At 43.6% G+C, this 23,606-nt stretch overlaps 1 protein-coding gene across 2 annotated transcripts in view; it reads left to right on the forward strand.

Moving 5' to 3' along the window:
- LMBRD1 (LMBR1 domain containing 1) overlaps positions 1–23,606 on the forward strand; it is a 328,597-nt gene that overhangs the window by 185,085 nt on the left and 119,906 nt on the right. For both annotated transcript variants that reach the window (XM_078611635.1, XM_078611644.1), the window contains 2 exons: positions 5,213–5,338; positions 19,733–19,885. In XM_078611635.1, coding sequence (XP_078467761.1) covers positions 5,213–5,338; positions 19,733–19,885 — 279 coding nt within the window. The remainder of the gene's footprint in view (positions 1–5,212; positions 5,339–19,732; positions 19,886–23,606) is intronic.

The following is a 23,606-nucleotide window of genomic DNA, read 5'->3' on the forward strand; positions in this document are numbered from 1 at the left end:
CCTCGAAAAGCTGTTCGGGCTACAAGGGGGATCTTTGTCTTTTTATGCGGGTGATGGCTGGCTGTGTGGCGCCTTGTGTGAGTGCGTTCTATGGACTTTAAAAGAAAAACCAAGCAAAAATACAGAACATTTTATTGTTTGTTAAGCATTTCCACCGTTCCATTTGCGCTGGAGTGGGGAATTTCTGTAGCATAAAGGGATTTTCCATAGATCTAGCAGGGATGACTTTAAGCTATCCCTCCAGTGAATCAGCCTTCACCGTGATATAGACTCGCACAGGAGGTCCATTTTTTCTTATTTTTCGCTGCTGTTGTGAAATATTTCTGGCTCGGTCGTGCCGGGAAGCTCCATCTAATGTGTCCTGCTGTGCGGGTGTGGTTAATAATTTATTGCAAGCCTACAGACACGCCGCGTAGGGTCCTCAGCTCAAGTTCCTGTGGCAATTTTGTCGCTTTTACCAGTGACAAATCCATTTTTGTTGATTTTATTTGTTGCACCGGTGCATCTACTTATATGGCAGACATGCGTTTTGTAGCCGCACGTTTGTACGGAAAAGTTAAGAACCGAATGTGTTGATTCGCCGTTTAATATTGATTCTGAAGCTGGCGATACGCGTGAGAGTCAACGTTTTTAGCGAGGGTCGTATTTGTCGTACGTCATGAGGTTTCTCGTCACAGCTGCGGCCACTGGAGGCCGCCGCATTCCCCACCGTGCAAAGCAAAACAAAAAGAATCGAGTCTTAAATTTTATCTGTGATCCAGAATCATGGCAGCTAATCAAATCGCCAGGACGGTTTATAGTTCTGCCCTTGCAGAACGGTGCTTATGGCCCATATGCGTACACGTGTAAAAGCCTGTTGCATATTTAGTCTGTATGGTATATGTGTGTGCATATCTGTATTGGGGATGTGATTCCGATTTAGGATCCATACGAAAAATCCAAAGATCAGATCTAATTTTGGAATTTTGAACATTAAAAAATTTGGTTATTTTTCGGGGTTGATCATAAAAATAACGGACGGGATGTCACCACTTCTGAGATTTTCCCGCCAAAAGCGGTGTCACTGTGGTTAGCACGAGTACACAATAATCCGAATATCGTAAAAAGTTCCGAATTTGTCGTTAAAAATCCCCAAAATCTGATACCCGAATGTTTTAAAGTGTTCCGAGCCCTGTCACGGTCACCTTGCCGACTTCCCTGCCACTGTGTGGCATGTCGCAGCTGTTGCCAATTTCGCGTGTGTGCGAGTCACCAAACCGATCAAAAGCAATGTGGGAAAATCACCTCGCTATTTTGGTGAATGGCAGCTGCTGTTGTGTGTATGGGCCACCTATCCGGGCACAAGCAATGTGGTTTGACTAGCCTTGCGAAAGTGTCACCTCTGCTTAGTAGCAAATGCTGACTTGCTGATATGTGTACGGGGAGTAATGTATTTGTGCCTCTTCAGTGCACTGCGCTACAATTGCAGAAAATAATATACAGCTCCTTGTCAATCCAGTACTGGATGAAGGTCTCCCCACGCCGTGTTGGTCGCGGGGGTTGATTGACCATACTTCACCGTGCTGGTCGGTGCGGGTTGGGGAAGGCAGCTGGCACAGGGCGGTGTTCAGATATCACTCTTCTCTGATGTGAGACGTGGCCAGGAATCGAACTGAGGCCACCAGGCTCGCAGCAGCGCTACACATGTGTCCCGAAAACTAGGTCAATTCCTCTTCATGCCCAACATCATTGCCCTAATTGGTATCAGAATCTGTCCACGGTCTCCCCCAAGGTTTGGTCAGTCTATAATTAGTCCATCGTTCTTTGTGTCAACATTAACACTGGGAAGACAAAAGTGGGCAGGTGTGCTACTGCTGCTGCTGCTGCCCACAACTCCATTTTGTGTGCCATGCTAGGCGAAATACATTTTCCGTAACAGCTCTGGCCACAACCGTCTCTCTGGCTAATTGGAGGATCTCTGTCTCTGTGAGTGGATGTGTGGTTGTGTAGCGGTTAGCGCGCTGCGCTATGAACCTGGCGACCCGGGTTCGATTCCCGCTCCGATTCCCACTCACGGCCAACACCAGTGACGATTTTCTGAACCGGTCCCGGGCCTCCCCTAGGTCGACTAAGCCTCAAATGAGTACCTGGTGCGATGTGTAAACATCGCCACTAGGGAGACAAAGGCGGCCGGGCGTGGTGTTGGCCACCCACCCCCTCGTGTGCCGTGCCGGCCTTCATAGGTGCTCGCTAACAGCACTTGCCCCAACAGTCTGTTAAGGCTATACGGGGTATCTTTGTCTTTGTATTTTATATTGCATATCAAAATTAACCTGTTCCCCAACACATATTGGGTGTTGCTTCTTTCTTAAAACAATGTATTTCCCTTCATCAGTCCACTGCTGGACCAAGAGCATCTGCTCAATCAAGATTGAGCATATTGTAAAGCAATGCTTTAATTATTTATGGATGTGTTTATGCGCGAATGTGACCTACACTTCTCAGCCGTTAAAACAAACAAGATGCTGCATAATGGGAACATCTCGCACCTTACGTGCACCACGTTTTTGTAACCTCCGTCCAATTTAAAGCGTGCGGCCATGCTGTTCACCTCATCGTGCCCTTTACCAGCTAAGAATTTTCAGTCACAGTGAAGCAACGTTTGATTAAAGTTTTATAAACCACAGGGCCTAATATCGCACGACTGTACTGCATTCCCTCGCTATTCACGCACTTGCTAAACATGAGTTTGGATATCCGTGAATTGCATCTGGAACTCTGCACGGATGCATCGAGAGAGAGCGAAAGAGAAATCAAGTGATGAGAGAGAATGTGATGCTAGAAAGTGATGAGATAAAGTGATTAGAGATCAAGTGATGAGAGATAAAGTGATTAGAGATGAAGCAATTGGAGAGAAAATGATGGGATAGAGTGATAGAGTGAGATACCTTCTCGAATCTTTAGATGCATCTGCAAATATAGGCCAATATCATTATCCGTGAAATTTGCTATTCATATTTATCGCAAAAAATGAGGGAAAACTGCATGTCCATTTGAAATGGTTAAATCTATCATGCATTGTGTCTTCAGTTGCTATTTCAGACTGACGCCTTGGCCCTTTGCATCTTTAGAATATCCATGGCGAATTTGTTTTGTCAATGTCCACGCAAACACAGCCAGCTCAGACGATACAAATAAAATGTCACTACTTTTATTAAATAATTATCATTGCGGTGAGGGGAGAGGGGGAGAGGGGTGCAAATTTTAAAAGCAGAGAGAAAGCCCTCAGGAAAATCATGCAACGTTTTTAAATTAATGGATTACGCCCATCGCTCGTTCCTGCCAAAAGTCCTGAGGTATACATTTCATCTTAGACATAAGTACGTGAACAGATTTTAAAGTAAAATTATCATGCAGTTATGAGGGACAACTTTACCTCAAAAAGTCTAAAGAAATGTGATTTTGTTAAATTTAAATCGTGTACATGAAAACAATCTTTATGCGGCCGTCTTTGGAACTGCTTTTTGTGTTTAGTTTGTTGTCCTGGCCCCACACCTCCGATTAGCACGGTTAGCTACATACGGTGTGAAAGAAGTTCAACATACATACAGCATGATGAAGAAAAATTAACCCGTAAAAACGTTTTTCACTATAAATCCTTTATATGCGTGGCGGCTAGAGTCCTCTCGTCCTCTGGCTTGAGATGGCTGCCACCTATGGGTCAGATGATTGCCTGCCACCATTAAGCAATTGGTAATTAAATATAAAAAAAAATCCTAAAAGTGTTAAAAAAATTCACGAAAATAAATTGTCACGCACAACGAGTCTGTGTGCAAAATGTCAGCTCGATTGGATCATGGGAAGTGGGTTAAAAAACGACCGAAAGATTTGCACGGTCGTAAGCGCGCAAGCAAGTGAACTTAATATAAAGGATTTAAAAAGGAGAGATTGATGATTCATAATTCACAAATGGTAGCCCTTAGAGAGGGGTGAGACGGAATTCTAAAAACCACGGGGCTGACATGGACACGGACGGCATCGGGAGCCTTTCATCCAGCAGTGGCTAGAATATGGTTGCAAATGATGATGGCGATGATACGACATTGCCGGGCGCATTTGGTGATCGTTCTTCATTTTATGTTGACTGGTTTGCACGCCCGTTCATCGTCTGTGTTGTGAGGGTGTTGACGAGCGTGTGTACGTGCGTGTGTACGTGGGGAGCGGTAGTGTAGCGGTTAGCGCGCTGCACTACGAACTTGGCGACCTGGGTTCGATTCCCGCTCACGGCAAACACCAGTGACGATAATCTGAACCGGTCCTGGGCCTTCCCTAGGTCGACTCAGCCTCAAATGAGTACCTGGTGCGGTGTGTAAACATCGCCGCTAGGGAGACAAAGGCGGTCGGGCGTGGTGCTGGTCACCCACCCCCTCGTGTGCCGTTCCGGCCTTCATAGGTGCTCGCTAACAACACTTGCCCCTACAGTCTGTTAAGGCTATACGGTGGATCTTTGTCTTTGTACGTGCGTGTGTACGTGCGTGTGTACGTGCGTGTGTACGTGCGTGTGCTCGCTCCGTCTGTGACCATGCACCTGTGCATCTGAATCCGCGTGTGCCTCGCCTCCAGAGATACCCTTCAAACACTCTGTGTGAACCCACATCATGTAAACATGTGGCTCACCACTGCCAACAAAATCTCTTCTGTTCCAGTTCGCGTCATAGATTATGTGCACAACTGTGCGTCACATTGCATTGCATTTACAAGCATGATTCCATTTGCACAAGCCTGCGCGTTAATTGCCCTGTAAAGACACACCACATGTTTGTCGTGTACTATGACGATCACTCATTCAGCTGGTGAGTTCCACTCATGGGACCCTTTGGGGAACACCCACCCACGTCTGCTTGCATCATCCCGTTAATGTATTGTGCATCGCTAAATCTTATAATTGTGGAGCCGTCCTATCAAGTGTTCTTTCGGACCAGTGATACATTTTGCTGCTCGGTGCGTCCGATCCAACATATGGGCCCTACACTGTTATTCAAGATGCCCATTGTCCCGGTGGAGTTTTTTTAACAAACAAGCCAGCTGCCATTCTATCTTTCAGAGGTGTGCGTGGCCACTATGCCACTGCCAAAAACCGAACGTTCCCTGCATTCCAATTTACTCTGTAGCACGTTCACCTGTTTTTCTGTGTGTGTGTGTGGTTTTCCCCCCCCCCCTCTATTTTCAAAAGGCGTACGGCATGTCGGCGCTGCCCGTGAACCTCATTAAAGGGAAGAAAAATGCAGAGTACGAGCTCCTGCAAAACGCCGACGTCATCGATGAGGTGGAGCAGCAAATTGAAAGCATCCGAGCTAAGGTTGGTACACGTCTGGTGCATTGGTTGTCCTGACAGCTTGAATCGCTGTGGGGCCAATAGGCAGCGGCGACATTGTCCATTGGTTCTGACTGTTAACCAAGTTATGCATCCAATATTTTTGAATAGTTTTTTTTTACGTGGATTTGTTCCAGGTTTCCATTTTCAAAGGAGACGCAGTGGTAGTGGCTCAGTTGGTAGCAGAATTGAAACTGTGTGGCTCATTCAAGTCGTCAGCCCCTGAAATCTGCCACCACTTTGACGAATTAAATACGTGAGTCAAAGTGTCTCCCATATCAAACAGCAAACAAGGGTTGGGTCGTGATCATCCTTATCCGTGGGCCTGAGACAGTTTTTGGAAATTCCATGAAAATATTTGTTTCTATATTCTTTGGTTCTTTCAGTAAAATCACGTCGGTACAAAATAAATTAAATCACGACGTTTCGGACGCAACACAAGTGGCCGTCATCACTTGTGTTGCGCCCGAAACGTCGTGATTTATTTTATTTTCTACCTACGTGACTTTACCGAAAGAACCAAAGAGTATGGATTCCTGCAGTCACGAAAACTTCGAATCTAGAGTATTTGTTTCTACAAAGGGTAATATTCAACAACTACCATCTCCTGGCTACCTTACAAGCCCCATGCCTGACAGTGTCCTGAGACAGCACAGCTGATTTCCTGGGTTCAAGCCCTTGAGTCACATAAGTCAGGCAACGAATGCTGCTGCTGCTGCTGCTTCTGGTTGGGGAGCAGCCAGTTTGATTGTCAGTTCCGCCTTTCGATGATTGGCTGTGAATGAACGAATTAAAAACAATTTAAATTGGCGCGTGCGTGCAGTCAGCTCTGGTAGTTACGAACACAAGGGAGTGAGTGGAAATTGACCTGCCACTTATTGATCGATAGATAGATTTAGGATATATATATTTTATTTTTTGTTAAGGAGGAAAAGTGGCGGTAGCTTGGGTTATACAATGTACTGCGGCACGCTCCTGAGACGGCACCAAATATCTCACTTCCGCGAAACGGTTTTCCCTTCTTGACATGACCCGGTTAAGAAAAAAATGCCGTCACTTTAAATAGCGAATGAAAAAAACTCACAACGATCAAATTGGTGTTTTATCAGTCACATCAGTCATGCTAAGCTTTTTTGAGAGTATCAAAGATGGACATTGCTCAATGGAAATTGCTAGCTAGTTCCCAAATTCCCCGAACCCCTGAATTGCACCCATGTGTTAATGCCTGTGGCAGGTCAAAGCTTTAGTCCAGCAGGTTAATCTTTTGAGTGAATGATTTTGTTTCTTTCCACCCCTGTGTGCACTGTGTTTTATGATGATTAGCACACGCGTTACAACATTTCAGCTTCACACAATTCATCATAAAATAGATAGCCTTGCCGCATGGAAGTTCAGTTGCCATTATCAAATCTGGCTTACGCTACCACTGACCAATAAACGTTATTTTTCATACCCTGATATCACTGGCCAAAGCATAAGTGTGTCAGTAGTAATAGTAAATAACAGCCTATGTACTTGTTTTCCTGCCCGGGAGAGGAAAATAATGTCTTAATGTTTTGGCTGAATGGCCTTGTTATGGAAGCTTTGGTACAGAGTGAGAGTCTTGAATATGCACAGAAATATGGCTAGGATTTTACGAATACTGGTCACGTGTGCGAGGTAGGCTGCCAGGAACGATGATGGTGGTGGGTGGTTAGGTGTGTGACAAATTGATGTGGCGATGTTACCACCCTCTCTGAATCATGCCAAGTCTTGAGAGTGTCCGCCCGTACGCGTGGGGAGCCAGGAGTGAATTGTTTAGCGCACTGCGTCGCGATCTTGGTTCTCTGGGTTCGATTTCCGTTTGTTCACAGGGTTTTTTTACATTTAGAAACATGCGTTTAGAGTATTTGGCTGCTGCTTTAAATTTCCACGCGATAAGCCACTTTGTTGAGCTATCATTTGTGGCCAGGTCGCTCCTGAAAAAGAGCTATATATGCTAAGTGGGCCTTACCTAGTAAAATAAAAAATAGTTTGTATCTACTAATGCCTATCTGCGAAACTACCATTGCCTGGTAGTATCACGTAATACTACCATTGTATTACATTACAAGCTTCCGTGATCTACGTGGCTGTCAACCACGTCAAGCGTGAGGCTTCTGTAAGTGGCCTCATGGGGAACCTGTGTATCCAGTCGATTGTTTGCCCTCAAATAATAGTACGCATCTACTCTCTGCGGATCCCCTTGAAATGGCAGGGTCATCATTGTTTTGGCCAGAGGTCAAATGTTATTCTCACTAACCTGACCTCTGAGACTTGAAATGCGTGTGTTTTGTCTGCACGCTTATCTGATTAGTATTTATTTATTTTGTGCTTGTGCTCCGCTGAGGACGCAGTCCCTAAATTCGTAATTTTGTCTCACTAATAGGTATATCTGCCAAAACTTTACTTTGGCTTATAGGTCAGGTTTTTTCCCCCCACCAAAGCTGTTATCATGAACACAATAAAAATGTGCATTTACAGAACATATTCTATAATTCAGTAATGTGTTAATATTGAGGCCTGTGCCATGGATTCTTGACTTGTTTTCCAGCAAACGAAGACGTGTTTTTCCGAGGCTTCTAATCCAGCCAGTGCGTGTATAGTAAGGCCACATGGCAGGCTGCGGTTTTTGTCCTATTGTTTGGACGCAAGTGTGTGTGCTGGCCTGGCACAGGCAGCGTGGTGACGTCACCGTCACTTCATGGCGAATGGCGGGTATTGGTTTTGGTGTGCTGCAAGTCAATATAAACATGTTTCTGCTTTATCCTGTAACTGAGAAGTATACAGGGAACTCATGAAATAAACTAAAACGAAACAATTTTACATAGCTATTTTGTAAGAAGCGACCTGGCCGCAAATGATAGCTCAACGAAGTGGCTTATCACGTGAAAATGTATAGCAGTCAAATTCTATAAAGGCATGTTAATTCTAAATGTAGGAGGGGAAAACTGGAGGACCCGGAGAAAAATCTGCACGATCACAGGGAGAAAATGCAAACTCCAGTTGTACAGGCGTCAGGGTCGAGATAGAACCCACGACCTCCAGACAAGGTAGTTAACATCTCGCCACCGGTGCCACCCCTCATTGCTTCTTAAAGCTGTGCAATTCATGTTGGCCGTTTACCTTACATTTTTCAGTAAACTGCCGATTGCAAACGGTCGGTAAAATCCGCCGTGTTTGTCACGTGATTCTGCGTGGCAGTTTATCACGGTGATATCGACCAGTTCTCCACTGGGACCCCTAAACCTGCGAGGACAAATTCAAAGTCAAGAGGTCATCAAAAGCAAACGACCGTTTATGCCACCATACATCGCCTTCTCCTCGGTCCGCCCGCCAGAACCTGCAGCTTTTGAACATATTCTTGGTTCTTTCGGTAAAGTCACGTAGAAGGGAAATAATAAAATCATCAAAATAAAACGATCAAATTCTCACGACGTTTCGATTGCAACACAAGCAATCATCATCAGGTGTGAAAACCACAGCAAGATGATGATTGCTTGTGTTGCAATCGAAACGTCGTGAGAATCTTATTGTTTTATTTTTTTTATTATTTTATTATTTTCCTTCTACGTGACTTTACTGAAAGAACCAAGAATATGAATCCCTGCAGTCACGAAAGCTTTAAATCGAAGCTTTTGAACAGTTTGATGACCAACGTCCTTGGTCTGCTGTAACCGCGGGCTTTCGTGAACTGGCACTTGTTTAGCCATGAGTGCCTGTTAATGTTGGCCATAGCCTCCTGTTCTGAGAATGTCTTTCGCTCGTTTACAAATGAGGATATTTCATTATACGCATCAGTTTCTCACGAAGGCTGCAGCTGACATTAAACCAGTTTCCTCTGAACACCAACACAAGACTGTGCAGCGCTTAGCTTTCCATGACACCCATACATACATACATGACCAAAAGCGTTTTAATTCTGAGCACAGGCAATGCAGAAGAATAATGATGTTGCAGAAAAACATTTTAATTTCGTATTGAGAACATTATTGAGTGTGACGGGGTTCTGGCACTGTTAGTTTCCAATTTGTTGTACGTTATGTTCCACGTCAACTCGCGCTTGTTAACATTTAAATATTAATTGTACATCAGGAATGCGTTTGATTAATGGGCTCCCTAATAGTGTTGCCCTTTTCAGTTGCACTGGTAGTTAGCGCAATGCGTGTAGCCGGTGGCTTAACTTCTTTTCGATTTCTTCAATTCACAATGCAAACATTTGCCCAAGCGTTTTGAGTGCTAATTTAACACACGGGCTTTCGTGAGAAATATCATTAAAGACAAGAGTAATTTTGGTTAGCTCGCGTGAATATACAAATGTGTCATTAACCCACCAACACACGACACAGCCAATCAGTAAGGTTTGTCACGACAGCAAAAGTGCCAATTAGTTACTAGTTGAGTGCCCACAGTGAGAGGCCGTGCCGCCCACTGCTTTGCCGTCGTTCACGGTCAGCATCATCAATGGCGACCTGACAAATCGTCAACTAAGACTTCGACATCAGCGTTTCCTGGCGCCCACTCAAGGTCCCGATCACGCCGCTGACACCATCCTAGAAAAGCTCACCAGGATCCGCAAAGAACGGTGGCGGTAACGACTGGACATCTGTGAAAAAAAGCTTTGCAGCTCATCAGATTCCTCCAGTGTGAATACATTTTCTGATTCAGATGCGCTTCTGCGGCCGTCTGGAACGCTCTTCCTTCCGAAGCCACTGGAGCTATGTATGCGCTTTCAAATCTAGATTGAAAATGCGTTTCTTTAGAATTGATTTTTTAAAATCTAGATCTGAAGTTTCCGTGACTGCAATGATACTCTTTGGTTTTTTCGGTAAAGTCACGTAGGTATAAAATAAAAAATAAATTTAAATCAGGTACCTGATGACGGACGCTTGTGTTGCTTCCAAAACGTCGTGATTTAAATGTATTTTTATTTTCTTTTATACCTACGTCATTTTTTAGTTCTCATTCCCCCGCACCTCCGATTAGCACGTTTAACTACGCTCGGTGCGAAGGAAGTTCAGCATTACATACAGTTCAACATGCATACAAGAAAGCTGCTTCGGAGGAGCAACATGGACGTCCAGAATAAACGCCTCATTTGAGACCCAAACATCGCCGCACCTCCTGGCTTTGACTTCCCCCCTCGAAGACACCGGTGTAACCATCAGCCGCATCAGAACATCAATGGGCTGATGTGCACATCTCCTTCATACGTGTAAAATTAAAGACACGAGCCAGAGTAATGCGAGAGTGGACACTCAACCCAAACTATGGATCACATCGTAAGCCACCATGGCCTGCGCTCCTTCAATGGAGGATGAGCGGCAAAACTACACGAGCTCTCTCCTGAAGCTCTCTCGTGGCTACCAGGCCTCTACTTTGGCACTTAGCTTCCGAACATGTTGCCATTATACTCAATAATAGAATAACACCATCAAGGCCGGAAATCTGTTTAGCACAGCAGAGCTCAGCACACCGCAGACCATTTGAATTTCCAGGTAACAGATTGTCACGTGAACAGTTTGTTATCTCCCCCACACCCACCCCCCACCCACCACCTACCCCCCACCCACCACCCACCCCCCACACCCACCCCCACCCACCCCCCACCCACCCACCCCCTCACCCACCCACCCCCTCACCCACCCCCTCACCCACCCACCCCCTCACCCACCCACCCCCCTCACCCACCCCTCACACCCACCCCCTACACCCACCCACCCCCCACACCCACCCCCCCACACCCACCCCCCACCCACCCCCCACACCCACCCCCCCACACCCACCCCCCACACCCACCCCCCACACCCACCCCCCACACCCACCCCCCACCCACCCCCCCACACCCACCCCCCACACCCACCCCCCACATCCACCCCCCACCCACCCCCCACACACCCCCCACACCCCCAACGCCACTCACTGCACTCACGCCGCAGTAGGTCATGTGTTCTATGTTGCACCAGGCAGGGTGGCGCTAGACTTACAGTTGGGATGTTTTTGGGTTAAAAATCCATCTTTCCTCCGGGATTAAATGAAACGAGTACTGCCTTGTGAGGTTAACATCACTCCTCCCGCGAAAAGACTTGTTCCTGCCGCGGACGGTGACCGTCCGATTGGGAGCATGCTGTTTTATTGGGTCTGTTCCCTCGTTTGGCTGCCATTCCATCACTGCTCTTGTCCATCGACCATTATCTCTTTTGTTATCCTGCCAACATCCATTTAATTCTCTTAAAAGTCAAATATTTTTTCAAATTTACTGTTTTCTCCGATTCATCTGTTCCTTCTCGTCTCTTTAAGTTGAATTCCCAGCAAGCATTGCTTTCCGCATCCATGCATAACTTTGCAGTTTTTGTTCCGTGTTCTTGGTGAGTCCGTGTTTCTGAGGTGATATTCTCTCATTGAAAACTTCCATCTCCAGTCACATTGTTTTTTCTGCTTTTCGTAGAAAAATATTATTTTCCAAAAGCACTTCATCATGCTCTCACTCTCTTCTTCATTAAAACTTTGCATGCCAGTCTGCCTTTAGTAATTACCCCAGATATGGGTGCTGTGTTGTGTTTCCATGGTGTGTCCTCTAACAATGATTTCCTTGTCTTTTGCCCCACTTTGCATCCTTCTTGGTAAATTTCTTAAATTATTTCCCGTAATTCGTAACAACGATTGTGCCATCATGAAGTGAATCGGAGATGGTTAATACCGTCATTGCCATTGTGAGTCTTTGTCTTTTTGTTTCTCTTCATCCAATTTTCAGAAAATGTCTTCTCATTTTGCTACAAACAGCTTTGGTGAGGGCCGATTTTCAAGGCCTTTTCATGTGATTGGCATTTTTTAAATTTTGCATTATCTCAGTGCAGCGGTTTCATCTCTATGAAGGGTTTTTGTAATTTATCTTTATTGTTTCTTTGAGGCATTGGTTTGTGTCAGCATAGATGAACCGCATACAATTCCCTTCAAAATAAGAATTAAATGATGATAAACATATCTGCATGCATTTAAAATGTTTTACACATTGAATTAATGATTCCACATTGAAGAGTAATGAATTACTTTCGATAATACAAATATAAATAATTCATGATAACATAAATGCACTGCATTGATTACTCATGCAATAAAAAAATCATTAATTTATTCGGTGCCTTATATGCCGCCTACAAAACTATTACATCTGCGGTGCCTCGAATTGACATGAAGCAGCAATACGTGATGACGCGCACCTGCCCACAAACACAAACGAACCGGGGGGGTGGGGGGCTTTACTTCATGCGGACACCCACGTTGACTCCGTGCTGGCGAGTGGGGCCTGACAGCAGAGATGAGAGCTGTGGCTATGAATACAGCTCCTTATTATCCCTGGAGGTTTTTGAACCTTACGGGCTCCGAATCTCATTTTGGCTCAACTTCCCCGCCTCAAACCCCAGCTCCGGTTTCCCTCTTGGCCTCGCCGCTGCGTTATGAGGTCACCGTTTGTTGCGTGGAGCCGACCTTGCGTCTGGTTTTAGTTGGATTTTTTTACTTCTCTTCCTCTTCTCTGTCTTTGCGTCACCGAATCCCACGCACGCGCCTTAAATATTTTAGCGCTTTCGTAGCAGGGCTCAGAGAGACGTTGATCGCCTCCAGGGGTCCCGCCTCCCAGTTTGCATAGCAAGTGGAGTATTCTAAAGGACACTTTAGATTGGAGTAAAAATTGAACATGGCAGTGCTAAAAATCCGTATGCAAATTGTGCGTTGACCAAGTGGCACTGGGTTTCGCTTGCATTGTAAAACATAAATATATAGAAAATGTATAATACTTTGTCAAACCGCTTCTGAATGACACCTCCAAATTACCCTGTTGGACAGGCAGGCTGTTTTACCATACTTCACCGTGTTGGTCAGTGAACCTTTACATTCATCTCTGCACCGCGGACGGAGTGTGTCGTGGGCTATAGCCGCCTCAACTGAAGTTGGTGTAAAAATTATAATTGTTGACATCGGAGAGGACAAGAGATGAGGGAGAGCCACACCCCACGATGTCCCTTACTCTCTCTTACCCTTCCCTCGACTTAGACTACTTTTATTCAAACTGCTGATTGGCCAGCTCCTATTTTTTTTTAATTCACTGAAACATTTGACCACAAAACATCCATAAGTGGTTAGCAAGTGTCTCATCTACAAGGCAGTCCTCAGCTGGGCCTGCCTCATAAAATAACAAATATACATTGAACACAACATCAGACAACAAATCCATTTTACCTGATTCCGCGGTTGGAGCTTGAATGTCTGGCTCCTGTGTTTAGATTTAAATCTATTTGTTATTTTATTTAAATCAGGTCAGAGTGCATTATTGACAATGTACCTTTTGCAAGGGAAATCCGAAAAATTGCAGAGGCGTGAAGAAGAGAAGATATTAGACAATTTAATATCGTACTTGTATACGTGTCGAAATATATATCGTAATCATGCATCATCATTAGCCATTGCCGACGAAAGCCTCTTCACACAGTCAGCAACTTACGTTGGTCCCGCCATGCCACGATCCATCTCGCTCGTGCACACGCGCCAATCGGATCACTCCGTCTCCACAATCGTGTTATCTTCTCCCTCTTTTGGTCGCCATTCCATCTTGTCCATTGGCCACTACCCTCCGCCAGGATCTCTCCCGCACTCATACGTGCTTTTACCTCTACCCACGATGCTGCACGGAAATGCATAACAAGTTTGTACAGAATATCGCTTTCGTCTGTTGAATGGGATCGCATGATTTATACGGAGTGCTCTTGCCAATAACATCCCGTCATCCTTCTTGGTTCTTTCGGTAAAGTCACATAGAAGGGGAATAATAAAATAATAAAAATAAAACATAATAAAATCCCATCATCCAGCAACATTTGTTTCTGAAGCCTGGCCCTGCTGATGGTATTTGGAGAGGTCCACACCAGTTCAGAGTTTGCTTGCTTAAACAAATGATGCATGATGATCATAATGGTCTGTAAGGCAAATAGGGTGATGGACTAAAACATGTTACTCATATGTGGAGACACAGAATGAAATTCTGCTCATACTGTATACGTTTTCACCCATAATACTGCCCAGCAACGCTAACTGTTTGTGCACGGTAATTCATTACAGTTCCTGTTCTTGAACGTTAACTGCCAAAATACAGTGGGTTGGTCAGTGCATTTTGGGTAGGGCCCATTGATCTAGGAGCATTTTCATTTATTGGAAAATGCCTCCCTTCTCAAATGAGCAATGGGGTGACACGGTGCATTATATGTTGCTAGCCCTGAGCATTATTGCAGTAACCACTGCGCCACCACTCCAATTACGAACCGAAACTCATACAGTATGTGTAGACAAAAAAAGTTTACGCGAAATTCATAAACGTAGCAAGTTTAAAAGTCACGTATGTGCATGGAGGTGAGTTTAACCTGTTATGGACAGTGTTGTGGATGAGTACGAGTCATTTCACTATGCACACTCTGCATTGTCATATGCCACCAGTAATGTAACAAAAATATATACGACCAATATTGTCGCAACTTTATCTTAATTTTATCCCAAAACACCTCCTGACATTAGTTTTCCGTTCCGTGAATTTTGAACGGTATATCTGTGGCTCTTGAGATAAGACTCTGCCTTTCATTATTAGTACATTTCATTACCTTGGGAGGCAACAGAGGCTCAAGACATGGCCTATGTCTAACCCCAGCTTTGGCAAAGTTTTCCAGCAGATTTTGGTTGTAAATTTGACCTTGCAGTCACCGTTTGAGTGGTTAATGCTAGTTTTTTTTCTAAAATGCTCTTTGCCAAACTCTTGATTACTACGGTGCTTATTCGATTGCATTTGACCTATTGATCATGAGAGTAGGTGAGCAGGAATTGCTTTTTGTGTGTGTGTGTGTTGAGTGGCTTAGAAGGAAAGCATTTGCCTCCCCAAATCCCTGGCTTAAAGATTGGTGACCCGGTTGATAATAACGATTATAAAAATCGATGCGCTTTTGTTCTGAATTATTTATCTTTATCTTTTGCAAAGCTAACTGCAGATAATTGGCTGACTTGATTAAATTTTAATTCATTCGAATTGCCCTTACGCATGGCTTCCTTGCAAAAGAAAATGTTGTTTCTCTTTGGACTCTTGCTTTGCACCAAAGGGATTCATTCATTGGTTATTTCTTGAATGTGGATAAATTATAGAATAGCACCACTGTCCTTTTGATGTGAAAGCCCATCTGCCGATTCATGGATGCAAACAATGTTGGGATTTTATTGGTCAAATTTATGCACGAATCATTTTGCGAATCAGCTGTATGGATGAAAGTGGGTCTTTTCTTGGGAGATAAAAGAAAATGTAGTTGAATAGCGGTCACCTTTTTGGACTTTATGATTGTCGAACAAAAGTGCTCTTAATTAAAGGGGGCTGGGTTTTATAGCCAACTTAAATCATGTCTGTACGATGTGCCTGCGTCGTGGACGTAACATTCCCTTCTCTGAAATTCTTTTGAGGTTTTTACACTTTTATTAGTAGCTGATTTAATATTGTGTTCTCTGTTTTATATCCATTATTAAATTGTGTGAAACGTAGGGATTAGACACCATATGTTAATAAATGTTAAGTTTCTGAGTTAATTTCCTGGTCTGGGGTCAACTAAGCCCAACCTCATCCTATCAGGCGCGAGAGAATGAGTACCAACTCTTTAGGAGGTCCGCACATGGCGTCCTGTCGAGAGAGGGTCTGGCGTCTGCACCAGCGAATGTCAAACTCGCAGCGCCGGTTCGGTATTAATAACGAGAGCAGAGCTCCGTGAGACCAGAAGTCTCTTGTTCAAGGGACGAGACCCTGTAGCTTAGGACTACGCAATAGAGAGCCTCAGCAAGTTTACTTTTGAGCAACACGGTGGGTTAGGGTTACCTTAAGCTGTGACAGTAATATCAACCATGCTGACCGAACAAGTTTCCCGGAAAGTGAACGTGAATAGGGAACGTGGCTAATTATGTTTTGTGACAACTATTTCCCGTGAAAAGCCCTTTGTGCGGTTCTGCAGTGGCTTGCAAAAACGACGAAATCCCAGAGTGCAGCAAAACTGTTGATGTGAATTTAAAGCAGAATTTGCTGAGAAACCACTTGCCTACTTGGAAAACCGATTGAAATACCATCAAATTTTGGTCTTAGACTTAAAATCTAATTTGGTAAGCCGTGGGGAGATGGAGCAGATAGATTAACTGTGGCGGTGCTTAATTATGAGCTTTTATGTATCTTTACGAACATCGTAACTAACAAACGCTGCGTTGTAACTGATTTTTTTTTATAGCAAGCTGACATTTATGGCATTTGACCATATTTAGGTTAGATGGACACTGGAGGTCAGGTGTTGGCTGTGCAACAGTTGTGGGAACTATCAGAATGAAGGCAGTGATGGCCATGGATAATTGTATGCACGTTGAGCTTCTTTTGCACCGTACGTAGCCAACCGTGGTCATCGGTGGTGCGGGGGGAAGAACAACAAACTAAACACACAAAGCCATTTTAAAGAAATGAGTTTGAAATCTAAATGTAAAAGTACATAGCACCAACGACTTCCTAATATCGGAAGGAAGAGCGTTCCAGACGGCCGCATAAAGATTGTCTTCATGTACACAATTAAAATTTTACAAAATCAGATTTTTTTTTTTACACTTTTTGAGGTAAAGTTGTTCCTCATTCAGGCGTGAATTGACAAAGTGCACGATGCAGTGACAGTCTTTGTTCGATGGCCATCCAAGAGCCGTTGAATTAGTGGGATACGCCATGGCCACCATCTTGATTCTCTCAGTTGTGCACTCGTGGGAAATGGGTAAACACTGCTGAACTTTTTACTCTTTGCTAAAGCTAAAAGTTAGGTCACAATCCAGGACTTCAGTGGTGTTCATACTCTTAGTTCTTTCGGTAAAGTCACGTAGGTAAAAAATGGAATTAAAATTAATAAAAAATAAAAACAATATAATCACGACGTTTTGGAGGCAACACAAGCTTCCGTCTTCAGGTGAAACTGTCACAGCAAAAAATCTGTATCGAGTGATCCGAAACGTCGTGATTTTATTGTTTTTATTTTTTTATTCATTTTAATTTCATTTTTTACCTACGTGACTTTACCGAAAGAACTAAGAGTATGAATCCTTGCAGTCACGGAAGCTACAAATCTAGAATTCAGTGGTGTTGGCTTGGCAGTTTTGAGTCAGAGTAAACTCACCACCATTTGCAATTTACTCTCCGACACACCGCTGTGCTGAACTAGTAACGAATCGACATGTTCTGTTTACGTGACAAGCCTTACTAATTGGTTGTGTCAGGTGGTGGCGGGTTTAATGACACCTTTATATTCACGCGATCTAACCCAAAAAACCTCTGCTATGGATAATATTGGCCACGAAAGCCTACGATGTGTTAAGCTGTAAAAATTGATGCCCTTGTGGCAATTTTGGGTAGGTTTCAACATGTCTTCACGCGCCACTGTGTTAATAAATTATTATTCCGTGCACCGTGATGCAGCACTTAACAAGGTTTTTTCCCCATTAAGTGTGAGAGCGCACCTTAAAATAATTAATGATGGATGTGGCTCCCTGTATCGTACATCAAATATTGTGTAATTATTCCCCACTGTAAAAAATGATAAACTGCACTCGTGCCATCGGTGAATAATATTGATTTGCCATGATTACATTAAAATTTCCTGTATAACTAATGGTTTTTATTTATTTGAAGTCCAGGCTATTTAATTATTTCACATGCGTGCTGTTTTTTTTTTATTTCCCAAGATCTCTTAAGCAATTTTTTACGTTGTATATGTTTTTGCAAACGTGCCCTATTTCGATGATTTGTAGCAGGCCTTCAGATAGGGTGGCCATTTTTAAAAGGGAGGGAGGGGCTGGAGGACAAAAACACTTTTCATGTCGCAGTTGAAATCGAAAGGAGAAATTAAATATTCGGGAAAAAATCGAATTCTTTGGCTCCTATGAGCAAGCATGGAAATGTTCTCGACGCGTTTATGCAAACGAAAAAAAACGTGGTCTTGTTTAAGCTTCTGTCGTCACAGAAGCAACATTGAGATACAGAATCCCATTTGCAGTGGGATTCATGCGGTTTCAGCAAAAAGATGGGGAATGTCAAGCCGATGTTACATAAATAGGTGCACAATGCAAAGTAATGGAATATAAATATAGCAGGTCGATGTAAACAACAACAACAACAGGCGTCATTCGCCACTAAGTGGTGGTGACATCACCACGGCGCTTGCGCCAGGCCAAGTGCGGTTGGAGGCCACGTGAAGTGTCGAAGCCTCCGCTGACAGGAGGTCACGGGACAGTCCCAGGTGCCGTGGGGTGTCACCGACTGAGATTAATGGCAGGTGCATCAGCTGTGCCCCTTAATTTTGCAACTCGCTGTGTTTCAGCCACCTTCAAGTGGTATATGAAGTGAATTGTGTGTGTGTGTATATATACACTAGCTTGTTTGCCCATCCGAGGACGGAAGCTGTAATATTTATGAAAAAAATTGAGCCAGAGTATAATTGTATCTTGTGTAAATTGAATGGCAGTGAATCTTGCACGAAAGTGTGTCATCAAACACATCGCTGCATTTCACTGTAGCACTGTATTAATGGCAGTGAATCTGCCACAAAACGAAGTCATAAAACACTTCACTGCAGTTCACTGTAGCACTGTATTAATGGCAGTGATTCTTGCACAAAACGATGTCATAAAACACCTAACTTCATGTCACTGTAGCACTGTATATAACTGACCTTCAATTTGTTAAAATTCACTGCTCTGATACTTTATTCTTTTCTGCTTTCGGTCGCTGGGGTTGAAATAAATAGAAATTTGATACAATATCTGAAAAATCACCGAGAAATGTCTATTTTACCATAATGTAGAAGCATTAATTAGACTTACCTTTTGTCTCAAGTGCTGAAGAAATAAATAAAGACACCAAATCCACTTTGTTGCTGCGTATAATTATTTATGAGATTAACTTTCAATAAAGAAACGTCAAACTTAAAGCGAATTTGCGGAAAAAAAAAGATTTCCGCTCGACCTTCTTCTGCGTGAGTGTAAAAATGTACCTGCTCATAAATATTAATGAGGGGGGGGGGGGGGGGTGTGGCATGTGGAGTGACGTCACGCGCGTTACACACAAACAGACATTCTTGGCTCATTATAGTAGTAATGAAATGGGTTGTGTGTGTGTATATATATGTAAAGCGAGTTGTGTGTGTATATATATGTAAAGCGAGTTGTGTGTGTATATATATGTAAAGCGAGTTGTGTGTGTGTGTATATATATGTAAAGCGAGTTGTGTGTGTGTATAAATATGTAAACCGAATTGTGTTTGCGTGCAGTGCGCGAACGGGCGCCCGCTGGCCACGCGCGACCGCCGGGCACTGCTCACCCTGGAGGAGCGGCTGCGCGACCTCCGTCGCCACGAGCGGCGCCTCGACTCGGCCGCCAAGGGCTGCTGCGCCAAGGTCGGCTGTGCCCTGAGGCCCTTGCAGGTAACTGCGTCTTTGAGTCCTCGTATCAACCTTCACCTGTTTACGCGTGAGCACAAGGCAAAGATGGTGGTGAAATGTTAACTACCTCGCCTGGTGTGCAGGAGGTCGTGTGTTCGATCCCGACCCCGAGGCCTGTATGTTTGGAGTTTGCGTGTTCTCGCCGTGGGAATTCGTTATTGAACTTTGAGTTACGTTTGTGTAATATTTTTGCTGCCTTGTGTGACATGGTTGTTGTTTTCTGATTTTGGTTTACTTCATCGCTGTACTTTTATTTGTTTTGGTTTTGTCATTTTGGTGAATCAGGTCACTCTTGCAAAGGAGACTCTGTCCTGGTCTCTTGAGCTCTCACCGTGTAAACAAATCAATGTGAACTTGAAACTCACGCCTCCCAGTGACCCGGCTCCACTCTTTACGCCGGGCATGCATCGATGTTCCCGTTCATCGATTCGGGTCGATCCGTAAAGTCATGATGCATTCATCAACTTGGACAAAAGATACTGCATTATTTATTCTTTATTTTTGTCAAGTGTTTGCTTATGTTGCATTCGGGCTCATGGAGAGAACAGAACCTTGCAAACGTGACAGCGCAAACGAGAAACACTTCAAACGAGACGAAAAGTAATTGATAGTTGAATTGCTGGCGGTTGAATGAATTATACCTACTGTAGGTGTTTGTTTTATTACAATGACCCTTTTCATAGTCTATGGGAACGCAGTTCCCTGCCCCACCCAGTAGTGGTGGCAGTGGGGTCCAATGGCTACTTAGGGCGTCACCACATTGACCTACCACTTTGGTATTTACCGTGGAGGGATGATGGGCTGAAACAGCTCTGCATTGGAAATTGATACTTCCAATTTAAAACTATAAACTATTAACATTTTTTTTATTTTATATGGGACCTTTTTGCCCGTGTCAAAAATGATACCTTACAATAGGTGATCATTGGACATCTTAAGACCTGTTTTATTGCCAGAAATGGTAAAGCCTTTTCTTATTTTTAATTGTTTTTATTTTACCAGGTAAAGCCCACTGAGCTATACAGCTATTTTTCATTAGTGGCCTGGCCAGAAAAAAGGAAGTGGCTTTTCACGTGGCAATTTATAGCAGCAGCCAAATACTTTAAACACGGAGGAAAAAATCAGAGGACCCAGAGAAAAATCCACACGACCATGGGGAGAGAGACATGCAACCTGAAAATATACCAGCGTCAGGGTCTGCATTGAACCCACGACCTGTATACAAAGCGAGCGAATTAACATCTCGACAATTCACTATGGGAACCTCATTTGCCAGTAAAAATATGATAATTGGTTTTTTACCCTTCTATCTGGTAACAAAACTGACACCTTTTTACAAGGAGTCATGTTTGCATAGACCGCAATACCTGCAGTCATAATACAAACAAAAGACATAACTCTGATATTATCAGAGTTATGTCTTTCAGAGTTATGTCTTCTGTTTGTATTATGACTGCAGGTATTGCAGTCTATGCAAACATGACTCCTTGTAAAAAGGTGTCAGTTTTGTTGCCAGATAGAAGGGTAAAAAACAATTATCTCGACAATTATTTGTTGCGTTCTCGAACAACAAAACCATTCTAGATTTGAAGTTTTCGTGACTGCAAGGATCCATACTTTTTGGTTCTTTCGGTCAAGTCACATAGATGAAAATAAAATATAATAATAAAAATAAAATCAAAATGAAAATAACTAACTTAAATCACGACGTTTCGGAAGCAACACAAGCCTCCGTCATCAGATAGGACAGCCACAGCAAGATTTTTTTCTTGCTGTGGTTGTCCTACCTGATGACGGAGGCTTGTGTTGCTTCCAAAACGTCGTGATTTAATTTAGTTATTTTTATTTTATTATATTATTATTTTTCACATACGTGACTTTACTGAAAGAACAAAACCATTGTTCTCCTACTACTCCTGCTGATATACCAAAGGGTACACTGGTGAGAAAGCTCCACTCAGACCTCTAACCATTAGCAATTGGGAGACAAGAGGTGACTTGGGTGGCTCAGCAGTCAGAGTGCTGAGGTGGAACCACTGATATCCTGGGTTCTCAAATATAGCGGTTGAGTTGATGGTCTCAGTCCAGTCACCAGTGAGACCTTTAAAAAACGACGATAACAACACCACCTAATATGAATTTTAAACGTGGTTTTGCACTTAACTTGGCAAAATTATAACTTTTTGGTTCGACTGTCATGCTATGGACATTTCTCACTGCAGCAGGGCGGCTGGGAAGTTGCTGCCCATCATGTGGATAAGAGGTCACTTGAGATTTCAGAAGCAGTTCTGTGATTGTCTCCTTCCACAGACCATTCTATAGGACAGGGTGATGTCACTGCTTCCTGAGAGTTCCCAATGGATGTTTCATCTCATAATATGACACGGATAGCAGAATAGGGTGGGAAAAGTGCAATATCTTTTGAAATAGAGTGACAGAGGTTACATGGAATATTGATGTACAAACCACTCCTCTTGCACTATACAATGCCAGCCTGAATATGTGCTCACTAACAGCACTTTCCTTTAGAAGTCCAACCAGAACCAAAGGGGACCTTTGCATTTGTCTAGTTATTGCACGTGCATTGTATTCGTGAATGAAGAAGCCATGGACATGGCACTGCAATTCCGGTGCCAAAATTGAGGGGTTTGTGGGAAATTAATAGTGTTTGTCCTCTGGATAGACTTGCCATCACCATAGCAATGTGGAATCGCCACCACGAGCTGTAGGCCACCAACAGTAATGAGCACCACCCTTTGCTCACTTAAGCCAACTATATTTTACAACCAAGTGCATTTATTTCACGCATCTCATATAAGAGATGATTTCCCCAAATTATCACAAGTTTATACCTAATGTTCTATAATTGGTATTAATCGTGGAATGGCTCATTTTTCATTTTTTTTTTGAGGCATGCTTGTAAAATGTATATTCTCTGCGGCCTTGTTAGGTTTTGTGTACGCAGCATGCACTGAAGTGCATGCTCGCACAGGGATTCAATGCACAGTCTGTTACAGTCTTGGGTCCCTTGCTGTTAATTATACCAGGGCCTTGTCAATTTGAGCCATTAGGGCTCCTTGCTTTGCCTGCAAAATTAGGCTTTTCCATTGAAGCCTGAAAATGTCCTGTTACGCGTGAGCAAAGGGCGTCGGTAAACGGAGATGGGAACGTGAAGGACACAAAGAAACAATAGTTTCAAGGTCAAGAGGTCATGAAGGCTAATGCCCCTGATGCTCCACCATACATTGTCTTCACTTCCTTCTTCCATAACTCACGGCTGTAGCACAGTTGGCACATGGTCGATATCTAACGTTCTGTCTCGTCGTGCCTCCCCTCCATCTTGCTTGAGTTCTCGCCCACCCTGGTCGCCCCCCGTCAGTGTACGTATGTATGTGTGTTGAACTTCTTTCGCACCGTACGTAGCCAACCGTGCTAATGGGAGGTGCGGGAGAAGGAAAACAAACTAAACACAAAAATCAGTTCCAAAGAAATGAGCTTTCAATCTAGATTTAAAAGTGCATAGCTCCAGTGGCATCCTAATATCGGAAGGAAGAGCATTCCAGATGGCCGCAAAAGCGTATCTGAAAGCGTACGATGCAAGTGACATTCTTTGTTCGATGACTAGCAAGATATTGTGGTTCATTTGTGGTAAGCACTTTGTGTCTAAATCCTGACTTAAAGCTTTCGTGACTGCAGGAATTCA

The sequence above is a fragment of the Lampetra planeri genome, chromosome 2, assembly GCF_965212315.1.
Source record: "Lampetra planeri chromosome 2, kcLamPlan1.2.h2, whole genome shotgun sequence".
NCBI classification, from domain to species: Eukaryota; Metazoa; Chordata; class Hyperoartia; order Petromyzontiformes; family Petromyzontidae; genus Lampetra; species Lampetra planeri.